This window comes from Triticum urartu, chromosome 6A (genome assembly GCF_056163025.1).
Source record: "Triticum urartu cultivar PI428250 chromosome 6A, HENAU_Tu73, whole genome shotgun sequence".
NCBI classification, from domain to species: domain Eukaryota; kingdom Viridiplantae; phylum Streptophyta; class Magnoliopsida; order Poales; family Poaceae; genus Triticum; species Triticum urartu.
Genome location: NC_141878.1, coordinates 575,616,498 through 575,636,697, shown reverse-complemented (window position 1 = coordinate 575,636,697; position 20,200 = coordinate 575,616,498). Strand labels below are relative to the sequence as shown.

At 41.5% G+C, this 20,200-nt stretch overlaps 3 protein-coding genes and 1 pseudogene across 3 annotated transcripts; all 4 read left to right on the top strand.

The window, feature by feature from the left end:
* Positions 1-231: 231 nt before the first annotated feature.
* Positions 232-18,426, top strand: LOC147966528 (uncharacterized; annotated as a pseudogene).
* Positions 4,862-8,526, top strand: LOC147966531 (uncharacterized). The gene is made up of 2 exons (XM_087527290.1): positions 4,862-6,592; positions 8,252-8,526. The coding sequence occupies exons 1-2, from the start codon at positions 5,638-5,640 to the stop codon at positions 8,524-8,526; spliced, it is 1,230 nt and encodes a 409-aa protein (XP_087383416.1). The 5' UTR covers positions 4,862-5,637.
* LOC147966529 (uncharacterized) lies at positions 12,563-16,505 on the top strand. Its single transcript, XM_087527678.1, has 9 exons — positions 12,563-12,580; positions 12,651-12,869; positions 12,955-13,047; positions 13,145-13,249; positions 15,593-15,673; positions 15,798-15,878; positions 16,014-16,259; positions 16,345-16,402; positions 16,489-16,505. Exons 1-9 carry the CDS (start codon positions 12,563-12,565, stop codon positions 16,503-16,505), a joined length of 918 nt encoding a protein of 305 aa, XP_087383804.1.
* LOC147966530 (uncharacterized) lies at positions 13,411-15,442 on the top strand. Its single transcript, XM_087527679.1, has 5 exons — positions 13,411-13,638; positions 13,730-13,828; positions 13,906-13,986; positions 14,981-15,136; positions 15,230-15,442. The coding sequence occupies exons 1-5, from the start codon at positions 13,411-13,413 to the stop codon at positions 15,440-15,442; spliced, it is 777 nt and encodes a 258-aa protein (XP_087383805.1).
* Positions 18,427-20,200: the final 1,774 nt, after the last annotated feature.

Here is a 20,200-nt window from a genome sequence, read left to right as displayed (position 1 = left end):
TTGGAGTTGCATGTTGCCGATGTCGTCGATGATCACAAGATCAAGATGGAGAAAATGCGCTTGAAGATTAGAAAGATTAGAAAATATGCCATCGATAGTGAGGCTTGGTATCATTATGCTGTTGGATCCATTGTTACCTTAGTTGCGATCTTGATCGTATTTGTTGTTGCATTTAAATGCTTTAGCTAGAGAGTTATTTGTTTGTTGCATTTAAGTGTTGTATGAACTTTATGTATGAACTTGTATTAATTTGGTCTATTCGGTGTTGTGTAATGAAGATGAGCCGGCAATGGATGTACGATGACCGATGCTCTCCCCAGTTCATTGAGGGCGTGCATACTTTTCTGCTTGCGGCTGAGGCAAACAAGCGGGCGGATGGTTTTATGCCTTGTCCATGTGCTCGCTGTAAGAATGGTCACAATTACTCTACGTCAAGAACCATTCACATCCACCTGTTTAAGTCCGGTTTCATGCCCCACTATAATGTTTGGACCAAGCACGGAGAAAGAGGGGTTATGATGGAAGACAATGAAGAAGAAGAGGACGACGACAGCTATCCTGGCCATGGGTTCCCTGAATACGATGATACAACAATGGGGGAAGAAGCTGAGCCGGTAATGCGGGAAGAAGCTGAGCCGGCAATGCGGGAAGAAGCTGAAGAAGAGGCATCAGATGAGCCAGTTGATGATCTAGGTCGGGCCATTGCCGATGCAAAGAGAAACTGCGTAAGTGATTTGGAGAAGAAGAAGTTGCAGCGCATGTTAGAGAATCACAAAAAATTGTTGTACCCGAATTGTGTAGGTGACAAGAAAAGTTGGGCACCACACTGGAATTGCTGCAATGGAAGGCAGAGAATGGTGTATCTGACAAGGGATTTGGAAAGTTGCTGGTAATGATAAAGGATATGCTTCCAAAGGACAACGAATTGCCCGAGAGTACGTACGAAGCAAAGAAGGCTGTCTGCCCTCTAGGGTTAGAGGTGCAGAAGATATATGCATGCCCTAATGATTGCATCCTCTACCGCGGTGAGTACGAGGATTTGAACACTTGCCCGGTATGTGGTGCATTGCGCTATAAGATCAGCCGCGATGACCCTGGTGATGTCGAGGGCGAGCTCCCCAGGAAGAAGATTCCTGTCAAGGTGATGTGGTATGCTCCTATAATACCACGGTTGAAACATTTGTTCCAAAAGAAAGAGCATGCCAAGGCGATGCGATGGCACAGAGAAGACCGTAAGAAAGACGGAAAGTTGAGAGTACCCGCTGACGGGTCGCAGTGGAGAAAAATCGAAAGAAAGTACGGGAAGGAGTTTGCAGATGACGCAAGGAGCGTATGGTTTGGTCTAAGCGCAGATGGCATTAATCCTTTTGGGGAGCAGAGCAGCAACCATAGCACCTGGCCTGTGACTCTATGTTTGTATAACCTTCCTCATTGGTTGTGCATGAAGCGGAAGTTCATTATGATGCCAGTGCTCATCCAAGGCCCTAAGCAACCCGGCAACGACATTGATGTGTACCTAAGGCCATTAGTTGAAGAACTCTTACAACTGTGGAATGGAACAGGTGTACGTGCGTGGGATGAGCACATGGGGGAAGAATTTGACCTAAAGGCGTTGCTGTTCGTGACCATCAATGATTGGCCTGCTCTCAGTAACCTTTCAGGACAGACAAACAAGGGATACCGCGCATGCACGCACTGTTTGGACGATACCGAAAATATATATTTGGCTAATTGTAAGAAGAATGTGTACCTGGGACATCGTCGATTTCTTCCGAGCAAGCATCCCGTAAGAAAGAAAGGCAAGCATTTCAAATGTGAGGCGGATCACCGGATGAAGCCTCGCCACCGTACTGGTGCTGATGTACATGATATGGTTAAGGATTTGAAGGTGGTCTTTGGAAAGGGTCCTGGTGGACAACCTGTTTCGAATGACGCTGACGGACGTGCACCCATGTGGAAGAAGAAATCTATATTTTGGGACCTGCCCTATTGGAAAGACCTAGAGGTCCGCTCCGCAATCGACGTGATGCACGTGACGAAGAATCTTTGTGTGACCCTGCTTGGCTTCTTGGGCGTGTATGGGAAGACAAAAGATACACCTGAGGCACGAGAGGACCAGCAACGTATGCACGGAAAAGACGGCATACATCAGGGTCATGCAAGCTACGCTCTTACCAAAGAAGAGAAGGAAATCTTTTTTGAATGCCTGCTCAGTATTAAGATACCGTCTGGCTTCTCGTCGAATATAAAGGGAATAATAAACATGGCAGAGAAAAAATTCCAGAACCTAAAGTCTCATGACTGCCACGTGATTATGACGCAATTGCTTCCGGTTGCATTGAGGGGGCTTTTACCGGAAAACGTTCGATTAGCCATTGTGAAGCTATATGCATTTCTCAATGCAATCTCTCAGAAGGTAATCGATCCAGAAATCATACCAATGTTAGAGAATGATTTGGTGCAATGTCTTGTCAGTTTCGAGTTGGTGTTCCCACCATCCTTCTTCAACATCATGACGCACGTCCTAGTTCACCTATCACTACAACAAAAACTGCTTGTATGGTCGCTTTTTCTGAGATGCTATTTGTCTTCGTCTCTATGCCCATGAACACTAGCAAGCTAAAGACGCTTCTTAAGACGTTTATGGGGCGTCACAGACTTTTGCTTATAATTGGCCATTTAGTAAATAGCTATATAATTTTAGTTAACTTAGAGACGATTTGTGAGACGTTTTATATGCGACTATAATCAAAAAAATTGTACTCAAAAGGTAAATAAAATCGTACTTGTGGTAAAATTCGACGTATATCAACAAATGATTGGAGTTTCATCCGTGGTCAATGTATATTACAAAAATGTTCAATGTATATTTAAAATTTGTGCATCATATATCACAAAAATTTAGACTGTGTAGTTAAAAAATTGTTCGGCATATATTCACAAAAAATTAAATGTATATTCGAAACCTATAAGAATTCAACAAATGTTTGGAGTTTCATCCGTGGTCAATAATTATTCACGTTCTTTTTTTTGTAAAAATCACGTTTTGAAATTTTGTTTGAGAAAACGTTATTCATTTCTTGAAGGAATGATTAAAAGACGGATCTACCTCTATACATAATACCTATCTTTGAGCGTTGTAATTTAACATATGGTCAGTCGCTGGTGCAGTGGAGAACAAAGCTGCTATATCGCGATGGGTCGCGGGTTCTAGTCCATGGAACGCTCCATTTTTTTGGTGGCATTTCTCTTTTTAGGTTCGCTCGTTGGAATGGCCGGCCCTTTTTGCGCTAATCCTTCAGCGTGTGGGTGAGCTCGTTGCCGGCCATTTCTCTTTTTAGGCGTGGACTATGAAAGAGTTTTGGAGTTTGTGCAAAACAAATACTACATGTATTATAAGGTAATGAGTGACTAGGCCGTTGGCCCATGAGCCCAAACACAACCAGGCAGCCACGCTCGTTACCAGACTCGAGCGACGTGGCGTCTGGTCAGGCGCGCGAGTAGCCGACGTGTTTCCCTTCCTCGATTCCAACTTTTCCCCAACCTGCTAGCTGAAGGCTCTGGCGGCGGCGAGCGATTCTTGGTCCGGCGGCGGCGGCCGGCTCTCCTGCCTCTCCCTTGGTCCCTTCCCTCCCCTCCATCCGGCCATCTCACTCCCCTGCCCTCGGCCTCCGGCGCCCATCCCTCTCCTCCGCGACTCCCCCAGGCACCAGGCCACCGGTCCGCCTCCGGCCTCCCGAGCGCGGCGGCAGCCGGCAGCGCCCTCCAGGCTCCAGCCACCGTCCTCGGGCCTCCCCGGCGCGGCGGCAGCAACATCCAGCAGTCCGGCCTCCGTTCCTCAACAGCCACAATGTAGTGCATCTATTCTTTCCCTCCGTTTCTATTTTCTAAACAAATTGAAGATTATTCTGTGATTGCTTGTAAATTTAAATTGAACTTGATTCATTCGCTGCGTATGATCATAAATGATTGCGACTTACTAATTATTATGTGATTCATTTGCTTCTTACTATGGAAATTGAAATGTTTATCCAATGTACATCAGACCCTGACGCCGGTTGCCCCGGCAAAACGCCGCTCCCCGCCAACGCCCCTCTCTCTCAGCTGCCGACCTCGGCAACGAGCTCACCCACACGCCTCTGCTGCCAGAAGATTGCCCGCAGGTTGTTGTTTTCTTTTTTTTTTATATCTCTGCATCATGTGGAACATAGCTCGAATTGAGATATATCACTTGTGTTTTCCCTTTCTATCTTACTGTGATGCACTGTATTATTGCAATTTGAAAATTGTTGTTAAAAATCGGTGAACCTTTTTGGTTGTTGAATAACAATTGTTGTTAAAAACAGTGGTACTGTTGATTGGATGGCGCTCATTTATGACATAATATTCTTAAGTCGATCTGGTTAGGGGGGACTGCCTATGAATGCCAGAGAAGAATATTCAGCAGTGTGATGCAAAATTTGAATTACCTAAGTTGTGTGTCATCTCTACTTTTCTTGATTTAGCAAAGCGAAACTAGTGGATATTACTTAGATTTTTAGTAACTAGTTATACCAGCTAGCCTTCTGCTGTTTGTCACTTGAATGCAGAAAAAAAATCAAGCATTGGAGACATCCATTTTTTGTCATCGATGAAAACTTCTTTATGTACTTCACATAAATTCTTCTAGTAAAGACACATCTCGATTTATGTTTTGTAATGTAAGGTGAATGATGTCGGTAAATCATATTATACAATTTGAACCTAAGTATCGAATGCATAGTTTAAAATATTCATATAAACCTATGCTTAATGTAAAAGAGCATATGGAAAATTATAAACTGATCTATTTTGTTTTCATGACTACAGCTAGCAAAGGCTAATGGATCGAGGTTGGATGAGTAAACCAAGATCAACTACTGATTATAAAGAAGGTGTCGAGCAATTTCTATCTTTTGCCTTCCATGATGTTCCACTCGGTGATAAAATTCTCTCTCCCTGTGTAAATTGTGGAAATAAGGCAACGCAGAATTACGACGAAGTGAAAACCCACCTAAGATGTGATGGTATTCTTCAGGGTTATACAAAATGGGTTTGCCATGGAGAAGAGTATGATTCACCGTCATTTGCATTTGCTCCCATGTCAAATAACAACAACAATTTTCATATTCCGGGTTTTCCAGTGAATTCTGATGTAGAAGGCAGTAATAGAAGATTGCATGACATTTCTGGGCTCTTAAGTGCCATTTTCCCCATGGCTGACAGCTTCCAATCACTATCAAGCGCATCTGATGGGGAACTAGATGGTGTTCAGTCTAAATTTGAGAACTTGGAACCTGGTATGGCTGAGAATGTCAATACAACATCTGCAGATGATGATGCAATGAGAGAACAAGACATATACGCTAGTTTTCTCGAGGAAGCAAACACAGATTTATACCCTGGATGTGCAACATATTCGAGGTTGTCATTTCTTGTCACTTTATATCACATGAAAGTCTTGCATGATGGTCACAGGAATCATTCACACAGCTACTTGGTGTATTAACGGTTGCATTTCCTCAGATAAACCTACCCAAGAAATATTATGAGGTGAAAAAAATCATACGCGGATTAGGGCTGGACTATGAGAAAATTCATGCATGCCCAAGAGACTACATGCTTTTTAGAGGCGAAAGAGCTAACCAGGAGTCTTGCCATGTGTGTGGTGCCTCTCGTTGGGTTACCAATGAAAATGAGAAGAAAGATTCCGCAACTGAATCTAAAAAGAAGAAGAAGAAGAAACCAGCCAAGGTGTTGCGATATTTCCCATTGATTCCAAGGCTCCAAAGGTTATTTGCAACCAAGAAGACATCAACTGACATGCGTTGGCATGATGAGGGTCGTACAAAAGATGGATTGCTGCGATGTCCAGCTGATGGAGAGGCTTGGAAAGATTTTGATGCCAGATATCCTAAATTCGCTGAGGATTCCCTTAATGCGCGGCTAGGCGTTGGGTCTGATGGGTTTAATCCTTTCCGACTCATGAGTGCAAAACATAGTACTTGGCCAGTGATGCTTATTCCATACAACCTACCACCTTGGATCTGCATGAAGCAAACATCTCTAATTTTATCAATGATTATTCCTGGACCAAGTTCCCCTGGCAATGACATTGATGTATATTTGCAGCCGTTGGTGGATGAGCTGCAACAACTTTGGAAGGGTGTGGACACTTTTGACTCATGTACTCAGGAGAAATTTTCTCTTCGAGCTGCACTATTATGGACTTTGAACGATTTTCCAGCATTAGCTTACCTCTATGGGTGGAGCACGAGCGGTAAATATGCTTGCCCGTCTTGTGGTCCTTTCACAAGATCATATTGGCTAAAGAAGAGTAAGAAATTTTGTTATATGGGTCATCGCCGATGGCTACCACAGAATCATGTATTTCGGAGACGAAAGAAGGAGTTTGATAACACCGAAGAGATGGAACTTGCACCTATAACAATGAGTGGTAGCTCAGCTTTGAGAATGTTGCAGGGCAGAGTGTTTGTCTTAGGAAAAAAGGTTATTGTGGCAAAGAAAGGGAAAGGGAAAAAGAAGGGCAAAGACAGTGAAAAAGGAACTGAAGGTCCTGAAAAACAGAAGCGTAAAAGAGCGCCTAACAAGAAATCAGGTAACGTCGCACGTAAACCTGAAAAGAAGCCTGAGGATTGTTTCAAAAAGAAGTCGATATTCTTTGATTTGGAATACTGGGAGCACAACAAGTTAAGGCACAATCTAGATGTAATGCATATTGAGAAAAATGTCTTCGAAAATTTAATTGGAACCTTACTGGATATTGATTCTAAAACAAAGGATGGCCTTAATGCACGACTTGACTTAGGAGAAATTGGAATTCGATCTAGCCTTCAACCTCATGAAGGTGATAAGGGTAAAACTGAATTGCCGCATGCACCTTTTAATATGTATAAAGAAAAGAAGGAGATTCTTTGTACAGTGGTTAAGAATTGTAGGACACCTGATGGTTGTGCATCAAACTTTTCGAGGTGTGTGAACATGAAAGAATTGATATTGACTGGCCTCAAAAGCCACGACTGCCATGTTATTCTACAAGACATCCTTCCTATGGCACTTTTACACTGTTATCCCAGTAAAGATGTCATGATAATAGTTGTTGAGGTGGCTAATTTCTTCAAGAAGCTATGCTCCAAAGTGTTAGATGTTTTTGAGCTTGACAAACTGCAAGAGAGTATTGTGAAGACACTTTGTAATATGGAAAAGGTTTTTTTTCCATCGTTTTTTACTGTCATGGTACATTTAATGGTGCATTTAGTTGAAGAAGCTAAACTTGGTGGCCGGTGCATTACAGGTGGATGTACCCTCTCGAGAGGTATGCTACTTTGATTGATTTGTTATTTTCCACAGTGCATCTAAGTATATGATTTGATTTATTGTTTCCCATTATGCATATAACATTGTTGTTTTATGATGTTCAGATCATTTGTTTGGCTAAAGTCACTTGTGCGCAATAGAGCTTATCCTGAAGGTTCTATTGCTGAAGGATATACTGTTGAAGAATGCTTGACCTTTTGTTCAAGATTTCTAGAAGGAACCACACGTTTCACAAGAACATCTAGGAACCCTGGTCCTTCAGATAATACAAAGGGCATATACATGTTTGATAGTGTTGGTGAGCCAATTGGAAAGGCTGTCACCATAGGCCAGTTGGACGATCAGCTTCTAGTTCAAGCACATCGATATGTCTTGCGACACTCTGATGAGCTTGATGATCTCCGTAGGTGTGCTTCAATGTTGTCTCCTATTTATTTTATTTTTCACAAGTTGGAAAAATCATGATGTTAATTGTCTTATTATTACAGAGAATTTCTGGACCAAGAGAGGAGGAAACCGGGTAACTTAAATTTGACGGATGATGACAAGGAGGATTTGATTGGTAGACACTTTGCTGACTGGTTGGAACAAAAGGTATACTTCACCTTTAGCATGTTCCTTTACTGTAGTTCCATGTGAACTCAATGTAACCACTCTTACATACAGGTTATACTAGATGATGGATCGGATATCACAGAAAAGATAAGGGCATTAGCCGCAAAACCAAGCAAATGCGGGGTGCGCTATAGTGGCTATATAATTAATGGTTTCAGGTTTCATACTATCAGTCGCGAGACAGGACACGTGACACAAAATAGTGGTGTCGTGAACCTTGCTGAAAATGGTGTGTCCTATTATGGTTGGTTATCTGACATCTTCGAATTGTCATACAAAGATTACAAGGTGGTCTTCTTTAAATGTGATTGGTATGATGTTCATCACAAAGCTGGTATTATAAGAGATGAGTTTGGATTCACTCATGTGAACTTCTCCCAAAAAATACATACAGGGGAGAACTTAGAGGATGAACCTTTTGTATTTTCTTCCCAAGTGAACCCGGTCTTCTATATCCAAAATCCGAGAAGTGAGAATTGGAATACGATGGTGAAATTCAAACCTCGTGATATTTTTGACATGGGTGGAGAACCATCTTCAGATGAAACAGAGTAGTCTTTGTGTTTTTAGCTTGTTATCTCCAGCTAAGATATAGGTTGAGCAATTGTCATCCATGCTCCTAGGTAGAATTACTCCAACATAATTATTCTAGCTGGGTGGATCTTCTTCGGAATGTATGTTACTTTGTGATGAACGAGCCTATGGTCTTTTTTTTAATGTGTATGTTCCCTTTTGTTATGAATTAGTTGTATGGCTGTCCGTTCTTTGAACAATTTTTTAACTTTCACTGACAGTACTACTGCTAAATTTTGGAACCTTCTGATGAAGTGTGCTTCAGGTTAATTTGTCCTGATTGGATGCTTCTTTGTGCTAGTTTATAGAAAAGGAAAGTAGTCTAGTCAATATTTCAATAATATTTTGCAAGTGCATGACATCGACTTTGCACGATTGACATCCCAGTTAACCAGAAAAAATTATAGTCAACAAAGATGGAGAAATTGGAAAATCATAAAAATCAAACGCAGTAAGGGATATTTGGTGAAATCAGTGAAGTGTTACAGTAACTAGTACATTTCTTTTGTTATTTTTAAAATCCTCGGAACGGCTACATATGGCCTTGACTTTTATAAAAAGTTAAAAAAAAATTGGTGGAAAATCAAATTTGAAAATGTTAGCGATCTTGAAAAAAGAACATCAATTTGAAAAGGATTCACGCCTTCTGAAAATGTTCATGAATTTAAAAAAGGTTCACCAATTCAAAGAAATATAATCACGAACTAAAAAAATCAATTTAAAAAATATTCATGACCTTTAAAAACTTTGAGTATTTGAAAAAGTTTCGTGAATTGGAAAATGGTGTATGGTTTCAAAGCTTTTTTGCAAAAAAAATGATTTTTTTTCACAAATTAGGGGACAATTCACAAATTCAAGAAATCTTTGTGAACTTCAAATTATTGTGAATTTAAAAAATGTTCACGGTTTGAAAAAAATATTCACGAATTAAAAAATAGGGGATTCTAAACAAAAGTTCACAAATTTGGAAGAACCTCAAGAATTTGAAAAAGAAGAAAGAAAGGGAAATAAAAAAATAGAAAGGAAAAATAAATAAAAATTAAAACAAAAGGTAAAAAATAAAAGATAAAGGGAAAAAAGGAAAACCCATGAAAACATAGTAAAACCTGGCCGAAATAAACCTAAACAAGATAAAGATAACCGACTTTAAAAAGCTAACAAAGCTTCTAGATGCTTCCTAGAACCCAACCAAGGAAGCTTTTGGGGGCCTCGGAACCAGGGAACAAGAGGGAGGTTCACACTTGTGCTTTAATTGGGCCGGTTATTTGTAACAAAAACAGCATGTCGCGAGAGGCTGCAACCGGCCACGCCGAGAGCTGGAAATGGTGACGGTGGCCCTGCTGGATGCTCGAGCTAGCCACACGGTTTGCTGGAATCGGTGTGGCAGGTTTATTTCGGACCATCTGCATTTTTTGCTCCAACCGGAGTTGGGTATGGACTACGACCGGCGGCATGAGATGCTGGAAATGAGTGGCGGCGCGGTGCTTCAAGTGAGGTACTACGTTGATCACTCCTACAAGGATAAATGAACACGGGGACTAAGAAGCCTACTCCGGTCGATGCGCCACATTGAAGCAGCGTCGGTCTATCTGCCCTGGCTATTTAAGCACGACGCAAACGCCGGCCAACAGACATGTTGAGGAGGAGCCCCTCTCCTATGATGAAACTATCGAGACCAAACTACGCGTCGCATCAAAAAGGAGCCACCCCCTTACGCAACACCTTTGACTGTTTCGACCAACTGGCATCACCACCGCACCGCAACTGGCGTGACAAGGTCGTGAAGGAGGAGGAGCCCTCCCGGACGCCTCCTCCATTACCTCTACATGGCGACGACACATCATCACCCAACACCCTGACGTCGGCCAAGAGGATGGCACAGGAGAAGGAGCGGCAGGAGTGGCGCAATGCTGGGCCACGTTTGCAACATCAGACGCCGGCACCGCGGAGATGCCGACGCCGCAACAATGACCAGCTGGTCTAGACCGGCTTGGAGGAGTCGCTGCGCGCCGCCGCCCCTGTCGCCGACAAGGGCTAGGTGAAGGGATGACACGCCGGGGCGGCGTCCGCAGTCGACATGGCATCGCGCAGAGGAGGGCAAGCCCAACTTCGATCTACCACTGCCTTTATTATTTTTATTAAGCTATATCAAAAATACTTGGAACATATATTACCCAATGAAGTTTCATATTTTTTCAGAAAAGAACAAAGCATACGGAGTTATCCAATAAATGATACACCTAAAAAAATTTGGCGCTAAAATGTTTTATTTACCGTGGGAAAGACTTCCCACGTCTCTGCTATTTTTTCTCCCCCTCCATCTTCTCCACCTCCCCATTATCCAACCTCCCCCAATGTGCCGCCATTCCCGCACACCGCGCGGTGGCAGCCTCCGTCGCTAGCTCCGCCCGCCGATGACTCCCTTCTTCCTCCATCAACAAGGTCGCTAGTTGGAACCTCGTCGGCGTCCGTCGTCCTCACCATAACGAAGCCGCTCTACTCCCGACTTCGTCCTCACAGCCACGAAGCCGCATCCGTGCCGATCTCTCAGCCTTCACACGAAGCTGCGCCTGTCCATCCTGTACACCGCCCACCAAGCAGCTCTTGCCTCCATCTAGCATCGTCAGCCTCCAGCACGTCAAGCAGGTGATCCCTCCATACATTCAGAGAAGTATGCTTCAGTAATACAATAGGTAAGGTAACCCACTAGTATGCTTCAGATTCGAATTTTCGACTAGTATGCACTCTAATTGTTTATTGAATTGCTTGCTTGCCTATAAATCAATTCCTTTTTAGGCAAAAGATTTGCAGTTGTTCTTTTTACAGTATCAGACAAGATGACTACAGATTTTCAACCTTACAGACTAAACACTAGTCATAAGCAGGCACTGTCAGTGTCATGCACAATGAATTAGCCAAGTGACTTTAAACTCTAAGAGCTTAAGTAGACAAGCCTTGGTAAAGTAGTTACAAAATCGGATCCAAATTTGAGCCTAATCCATGAGAACATTTTGTTATGATGGCTAAACACACAAACCATTTGCTAAAATCCTCTCTAACCATAGAAAGGCGTTCATGTTAATCACCTAGACCGACTTGCTGTTAATAGCAAGTTTATACAAACATGTACTGTACAGGAAGGATGGAGTTAGTTAAATGCCATTGACACTCAAGGTCAGATATAGGACTTAGAACCCAGCAACCTGATTCCTTTACTTTATGCATGCATACAGCGAGATATCCCTATACTACTGAAGCATACTTCTCTGAATTTGGTACAGAGAAGTATGTGTACATACTAGTGGGTTACCTACTGTACTACTGAATTATACTTCTCTGAATATATCCTTTGCCCAAAATAATTGTAAACTTCCAAGCTACTGCTACTCATGATAAAAAGTACAGTATGTTATGTAAACTAAGTGTCCATATGCTTAGTACTTTATAAATTTGGTTCCAAGAAATTTGTTAAATCATATGCAGGACCTTGACATATGCTTTGATGCTTGACCTTAACATATGATTTTAACATTGTTTGGTAAAGATATCATGTCGACGATACCTCGACGGCTTCGAAGCCTAAACATCCCAGAGCAAGCTTCTGAAAGTGTACAACCAGATGAAGAAAATTTACAAGGCCCTCCAGAGATTGATGATCTAGTACCAAAAAAGCCTCCTGAATCTACTAGGCAAATTAAAATAATTTGTAAGCTCAATTTTCTTTTTCAAACACATATCTAGTATGATGTATATGGTCCAGTTATATGCCACTGTGATACTCTTGCATGCAGGGCCAAATGGAGATGTGCGACAGATTATAGGGGAATTCCGAGGTAAAAATTTGTCGGAATTACGTGGGGGGAAGATAATTGTGGAGACAGACGGAAGTGGAATTCCAAATGGAAGGTCGGCTGCCATTCTCGGTCAGCATCTTACCTGGCTTGCAGAAAACTCAACATTTGCACCATTGCATATTCCAAGATGGGACAATGAATTGTTTCTACAAAAACATGGGCAGATGATCACAGATGTGGAGGTAAAAAATTTATAGCACTGCTCAAGACTGTTCATTTCACATTGCTGATTGTCAATTTTAATATTTGAAGGAGAAATTTATCTACCCCAATGAGACTAGACAACTTACGAGAGACTGGATCCTATTGAATATTAACAAAAAATGGAGAGTGTATAAGTCTCGTTTGAAGAGTAAATATTTCAACCGTGACAAGAAGTCTTTGGCTGAAATTGTAGCAGCTGTTCCCAAAGGTGTTAATGAACATCAATGGGGTACTCTTGTTGGGTTTTGGTGCCAGGATTCACACATGGTAATGTGTTATATTCTCATACTTAATCTGGTGTACATAACTAGTTTGGTGACATTAATATTGACTATATGTGTTGTTTTCCCAGAAATTATGTGAAAAGAACACCGAGTGTGCAAAGAAGCAGAAGACTCCACATACAACCAGGAGAAAAAGCCATGCTAGGCTCAAAAAAGAGATGGTAAAACTTTTTCTTTCTAAAGATGGATCAGAAAATGTGAAGAAAACTGAACATGTTCTAACAGAAACAGAACGTTCTAATTTACTTTGTTGAACAGGAAATTAAGAGCAATCGAAAGGTTAGCAAGATTGAACTATGGGATGAAGCTCATAAGGAGAAGAAGGACGGTGAATACAAAAATGCGAATACAAAGATAGTGATGGTATACTTCTACTTGTGATTAAAGTAAAGGTTTTAATTTAAAACTACTTAGTATAATGAGATGTTTGTATTTATTTCAATAGGAGAAACTGGAAGAAAGAAAGAAAGGTAACAACGGGAGCCTTTCATTTAGTGATTATAAAGAAGTATTTAAAAGTGTGCATGGGGAAGAGGCAAAAAAAACTTCGAGGGTATTATGGTGATAAGTATTGGAGCGAAATAAAAGTTTCTCAGGGACTGACTTTTGTTCAGCATCCTGAGAAAGAAGGAAATGTACAATTTAGACAGCGGGCACTAGGAGATAATGTAGAAAATGTGACAGATGAGTTGGCTATGATCCGTTCATTCCTGAAGAGAAAATTCCCCACAGAGGATTTGAGAAATGAATTTGTAACCGCGGGAAGTGATGAAGTTAGTATCTAAACCGCACCTCTTTCTGCAAAGATAAAAATATGAGTACTAATATACTGTTATCTTGTTCTTGTTTCAGGTTGATCTCAATGAAAGAGTTGTTGGCAGTGATCTCCCAAATGAATCACATAACGAAGCTGAAGAATATGCTCGATTGAGTGCTATGCAGGTGATGTAATAGTTTCTTCACTAATAAATATTCTACTTCATTCTCATACTTAAACAATTGTTCATCATAAGTTGCAGGAACTACATCCTAGCGATTGTGCGAGGACCAAAGAGTGTTACACTGGTTTATCGTTACCACAAGAAAAAATGGTTGCTAAGGTGTGTGCATAAATTTCTGCTTTGTTATACTTGGACCCTGTTTTGATTGAAACGGGCCAGTTTTGAAGAGGTCAATTAAGTGTTTGTGCAAGAGTATGTGTGTGTGCTTGTGTACAAGTGAGTCTAGTGAGAACAAGAGAAAACTAAAGTGTTTGCACTTCTACTTGTGTGTGAACAAGAGAAAGGCAGTTGTACTGAATATAGCTTAAGAAAAGCTGAATGTAACTGAACATAGTTTGGACATTTTAGAGCATCGTACTGGATTTAGTTGAACATAGTTTGAACCCAATTTAGTTGAAAATAGTCTGAACATATTCTCAGTCCAATTTAGTTGAACATAGTCTGACAAAGTACTAAATCGGAAAGGGAAATAGTACTGAATAGATCTTACAATCAACGACAAACATGAATTCTCACATGGTTTGACATAAGAACAGACATCAGCAAATAAGCCATTCATAAGAACAGACAGCAGCAAATAAGCCTCTGAATCTTCATTTGCAGCATCTGGATCTTCATTTGCAGCCTCTAGATCTTCATTTGCATGCTCATTTGAGTTACCTGCAGTGATTGCGAGACAATCAGTAGGTGCAGAACTAGCGACCACCGCCGTTGCCACGCCTCACTGCCTGCCGCCGCCGCCCATGAGGGACTCGCCGCTATCGCCGCCGCTCTATTTAGGGTTCATGAATGGGAAAGGGGATTGAGAGAATGTGAGAGCGAGAGTCGACAGGTGCCCGTTTTAGTCAAAAACCAGGCCACATGGTTCTTTTTAGTCAAAACAGGGTCACATCACTGTAAAACCACCTAAAACCATATTAGTGATGAAAAGTATCCGGTTTAGATAGTTGAGGGACTAACATTTGGTGGTTTTGAAGTTGAGGATGATTTCTCAACTTTGGGGAGAGTTCGAGGACGAAAAATACTTATCCCTATTAAAAATACCTACGTTTTGTATAAGTTTACTCACAACTGAACTAAACCTCAATTGTAGAAAGCACACATTGAAAAGTTTGATAGGGCCAATCAAGGAAGTGCAGAATCAACTTTGCCGGACAAGCAAATCACTACCCAGGAATTGCATCCTAGTTTTTCTGTGAGAACCAAAGAGGGTTACACTGGTTTATCTTTACCACACATGGTTGCTAAGGTGTGTGCGTGGGCATAATTTTTTTACTTCATTATCAACCAATGCCTATGATTGTGTATGTTTATGTCGTACTGGACTGAACCTCAAATGTAGAAGGCACGCATTGAAATGTTTGAAAAGGACAATCAAGGCCGCGCAGAATCAACCAAAGAGGGTTACACCAACGAAGGAAGTGCAGAATTAACTTTGCCGGATAAGCAGATTACTGCCCAGGAATTGCATCCTAGCTTTTCTTCGAGAACCAAAGAGGATTACACTGGTTCATCTTTACCAAACATGGTTTCTAAGGTGTGTCTGTATGCATAAACTTCTGATTCTTTGTCAAACAGTGTCTATGTTTTGTGTATGTTTACTTACAACTAAACTAAACCTCAACTGTAGAAAGCGCACATTGAAAAAAATGATAGGATAAATCAAGGTTGCGCAGAATCAACTTTACTGGACAAGACTAACCAGGAATTGCATCCTAGCAATTGCGCAAGAACCAAAGAGGGTTGCACTAGTTTATTTTCACCACATGAACATACAGTTGCTAAGGTGCGTGTGCATGCGTGCATAAATTTCTGCTATGTTATCAAACAATGTCCATGTTTTCTATAAGTGTACTTATAAATAAACTGAACATCAACTGTAGAAAGCACATGATGGTCCTGAAGCAAAGAATGGTCATGCTGAAAATAACAATGCGACCAAGCAAGGTGGTCCTGAACCAAGTGTACAACTTCATCGCATCACTAAGCAGGTATATTATATATATCTGAATGGCAATGGTTAGAATAGTTAGTTGGTCTAATTCCATGTGCAATCGTCCTTTTCTGTGTAAAGTGAAATCTTCCATGGTTTGTGATAATGAATGTTTCATTTCTTGAAAAAATAGGATAAAATGAAAGTCTTCTTGGTTTCATTGAACCCGAGATGCAAAGATAAATTTGTGGCCAATGGAACTTTCGTGAGTAGAGATATGACATATGTGGTTGGAGGAAACATGCTTGGAGAGCAATATGTAGCGGTCTCTGTTTGTGCTGTTTCAAAACTTGGAGATCAGACACTGGTTAGACCATATGGAAAATTGCAAACAGTAAGGGATGCTATTGGTCATGTTATTGCGTGGCCTCTATCACATGTAAGTGCACTTCCATGCAATCATCGTATGCTCCAATGTGCGTGCTTAAGGCTTTTTATTTATAAAGGATCTTTGTGGTTTTTAGGTTAAAAAACCGAAATTAACCATTCCTACACAACCTCAAAACAAGCCACCAAACACTGGTATGGTACATCATCAAAACACATTTCTTATCACAATAGGCCTAAAGCTATGTTCTAAATTTTTCTTTGTTATCTTTCTTTTTCAGGGCAGCTCAAGATTTAGAAAAGGAGTGCATTGCAGGAGCTAGGAGAAACTATAGAAGAATTAGTCTTTAGATGGACAAATATTATGTTTTATATACAGATTTTAGCTTTATAGAGAAACTTAGTTCAAGTTTGTGTGATCTCTTCTTAATTATTTGCATATGTTATATGAAGATCTTATTTGATTCAGTTGTGAACCTAAGGTGTTTGTTCCTACTAAATGAAATTGTATGAATGGGATGGTTGTGTATACAATCGGTGATGTGGGTGGATCCCTTCATATAATGATATTTGCTGCTTATGAATGCGACTGATGATATGGGTGGATGTTGTTATATACAATATTTCTTGATCATTCTGCACAAGCATATGGCATGAAAAAGTTACTGGATTTGAAATGGCGAAGTACAAATTTGGAATAAATCAAATATTATTTAAATTCAAATTTTACATGGTTAAAGCTTTTGTATATTTAGAGACGTAACGTCTGTACATAGAGTGTATAGGAATGGGCCTAGGGCCTATGACAAATCAAATGGCCCTGTTAGTAGAGACGTACGAGCGCGCCTAACAGAACGACTCTACATATCAGAGACGCTTTTGAACGTCCAAATATAGCGTGTCATATCTAGAGACGCCTTTGGACGTCCCAATATAGCGTCTCATGCCATGTACAGACGCTTAGACAGCGTGTCTATATGTTTTGAGACGGTCCGTGGGGAGACGCTCCAAAGACGCTTTACTAAGTCGACTCTACGATTGCCTAGAGATGAAATAACAAGTCTCTAGCTTTGGAATATGATGTCTCTACATGTAGTTTTTGTTGTAGTGTATGCGAAGAGATTAATGTTTTGGGTCCTGTATTTCTACACAATATGTTCCCCTTTGAGAGGTTCATGGGAGTCTTAAAGAAATATGTTCATAACTGTGCTAGGCCAGAAGGAAGCATCTCCAAGGACCGTCAAAATGAGGAGGTCATTGAGTTTTGTATTGACTTTATTCCTGACCTTAAGCCGATTGGTGTTCCTGAATCGCGGCATAAGGGCAGACTGGATGGAAAAGGCACGCTAGGAGGGGAACAAATAATATGTATGGACGGACATTCTCTCACTGAAGCACACTACACAGTTCTACAGAATTCCGCCTTGGTGGCTCCGTATATGGATGAACACAAGAATTTGCTACGCTCCAAACACCCGGAGCGGTCTGATGACTGGATTACACGTGAACAAACCAGGAGTTTCGCCAGCTGGTTGCAGACACGTACCATGCATGACACCTCTATTAAAGATGACCTATACTTGCTGTCCCAGTTACCATCTTCGAATATAATGACTTTCAAAGGGTACGAGATAAATAGTGATACATTTTACACGATCGCCCAAGATAAGAAGAGCACCAACCAAAACAGTGGTGTCCGCTTTGATGCAGAAACCAAGACAGGAAAGGAAACATATTATGGTTATATACAGGACATATGGGAACTTGACTATCGACGTGGTTTGAAGGTCCCTTTGTTTCGGTGCAAATGGGTCAATATGACACGAGGCGGGGTAACGGAAGACCCGCAGTACGGAATGAAAACAGTGGATCTCAACAATCTTGCGTATGCAGACGAACCATTCGTCCTAGCCAATGATGTGGCACGGGTTTTCTATGTGAAGGACATGTCTACCAAGCCAAGAAAAAGAAAAGATAAGGAAGCGAATGCATCGTACGATGAGCCAAAGCGGCACATAGTTCTTTCTGGGAAGAGAAACATCGTGGGAGTGGATAACAAGGCAGACAAGTCAGAAGATTATGAAAAGTTTGATGAAATTGCTCCATTCACAGTGAATATTGACCCGAGCATCCCGTTAAATGATGAAGATTTTCCATGGTTACGGCGCAAAGGGACACACGCGAAGAAAAAGTTTCACACCCAAAGATCTGGGATGTGATCGGCTTCACTATCATCACTTTCTTCTGTGTTTCACACCCAAAAGGGAATCTCTGTAATAGTTAGGGTAGTTAATTATGTGTTTTGGCATTTAAAACGCGAAGAAATTTTATGTGCAAACAAATTCTTTCATGCCTTTACTAATTTTTAAAGTTAAGTTATTCACAAACTAGTGATTCACACTAATTTCAAATAATTCAAAATTTAAACTATTCAAATTTGAAAACTACGGGCACTAACAGAAAGTTTGTAATTTTTTGTACCTAAAGCAAAAATATTCACAAAGAAACTCTAAATACACAAAAAAAACAACTCAAAAATAAATAAAGCAAAAAAATTAAAAAAAAAAGCCCGCCTACTAGGCCAGAGCGGCCGGCATACGACTAGAAACCCATCCTGTTGTTGGGCCAGGATGCAGGCCCGCAAAGACCCAGTAGGCCAACAGGGCAGCACAGAACATGTAGGCCCAGTAGGCCTGCTTTGGAGAGGAGCTCGAGAGAGCTACCGCACGGGGGTTTATAAACCAGTGCGGTCGCCCCTCGGCTAGCGAGGTGGGACTAAACTTGCCGCACCGCACCTGCGCCAGCGCATCCCCTTTAGTACTGGGTCGTGGCACCAACCGGTACTAAAGGGGGGGCCTTTAGTACCGGTTGGAGCCACCACCCGGTACTAAAGGGGGTCGCTTCCCGCCGCTTGGCCTGACCAAAACAGGCCTTTAGTACTGGTTGGTGGCTCCAACCGGTACTAAAGGCCCCTCCTATATAAACAACACTTACGAAAATTTCAGTTTCTCATCTACTTCTTCCCCTCTGCACCGTCACCCGCCGCCCCCGTACGTCTCCATCCCTCGTCGCCGCCCCCGTCGCCGCCCCGTCCCCGTCGTCGCCGCCCCGTCGTCCCCGTCCCCGTCGTCCCCGTCGTCACCGCCGCCCCGTCCCGGCCCGTCCCGCGTCGTCCCCGTCCCCATCGTCGCCGCCCCGTACGTCCCCGTCGTCGTCGCCGCCCCGGCCCGTACGTTCCCGTCCCCATCATCGCCGCCCCGTCCCTGTCCCCGTCGTCGTCATCCCCGTCGTCGTCGCGCCTGTCGCCGTCCCCGTCGCCGCCCCCCGTCGCCTCTCACCTCGCCGGTGAGCACACACACACACACACATACATTTTTTGTTTTTTAGTTATAAAAATAGTTAGAAATTTTTCTGTTTTTTAGAAATTGTTAGAAATTTTTTCTGTTTTTTAGAAATAGTTAGAAATGTTAGAATTGTTAGAATTGTTAGAAATGTTAGAATTGTTAGAATAGTTAGAAATGTTAGAATTGTTAGAAATTTTTCTGTTTTTCAGTTATAGAAATAGTTATAAAAAAAGTTGGAATTGTTAGAAATTTTTCTGTTTTTTAGAAATTGTTAGAAATTTTTCTGTTTTTTAGAAATAGTTAGAAATGTTAGAATTGTTAGAATAGTTAGAAATGTTAGAATTGTTAGAAATTTTTCTGTTTTTTAGTTATAGAAATAGTTATAAAAAAGTTAGAATTGTTAGAAATTTTTCTTTTTTTTAGTTCTAGAAATATTAGAAATGTTATAGAAATGTTAGTTATATAGAAATGTTAGAAATTTTAGTTATCAAAATCCAATCATTAAAAAAATGTTACTTTTTGCGGGCATATAGCTAGTATTTGTTCTCGACGATGCCCGGCCCGCATCCTCGCCGTCGACCCGTCCGCGACGACGTCCAACTGACCCATGTCCGGGACTGGGCTCCGCCGGGCTGGCACTGGGAGGTGC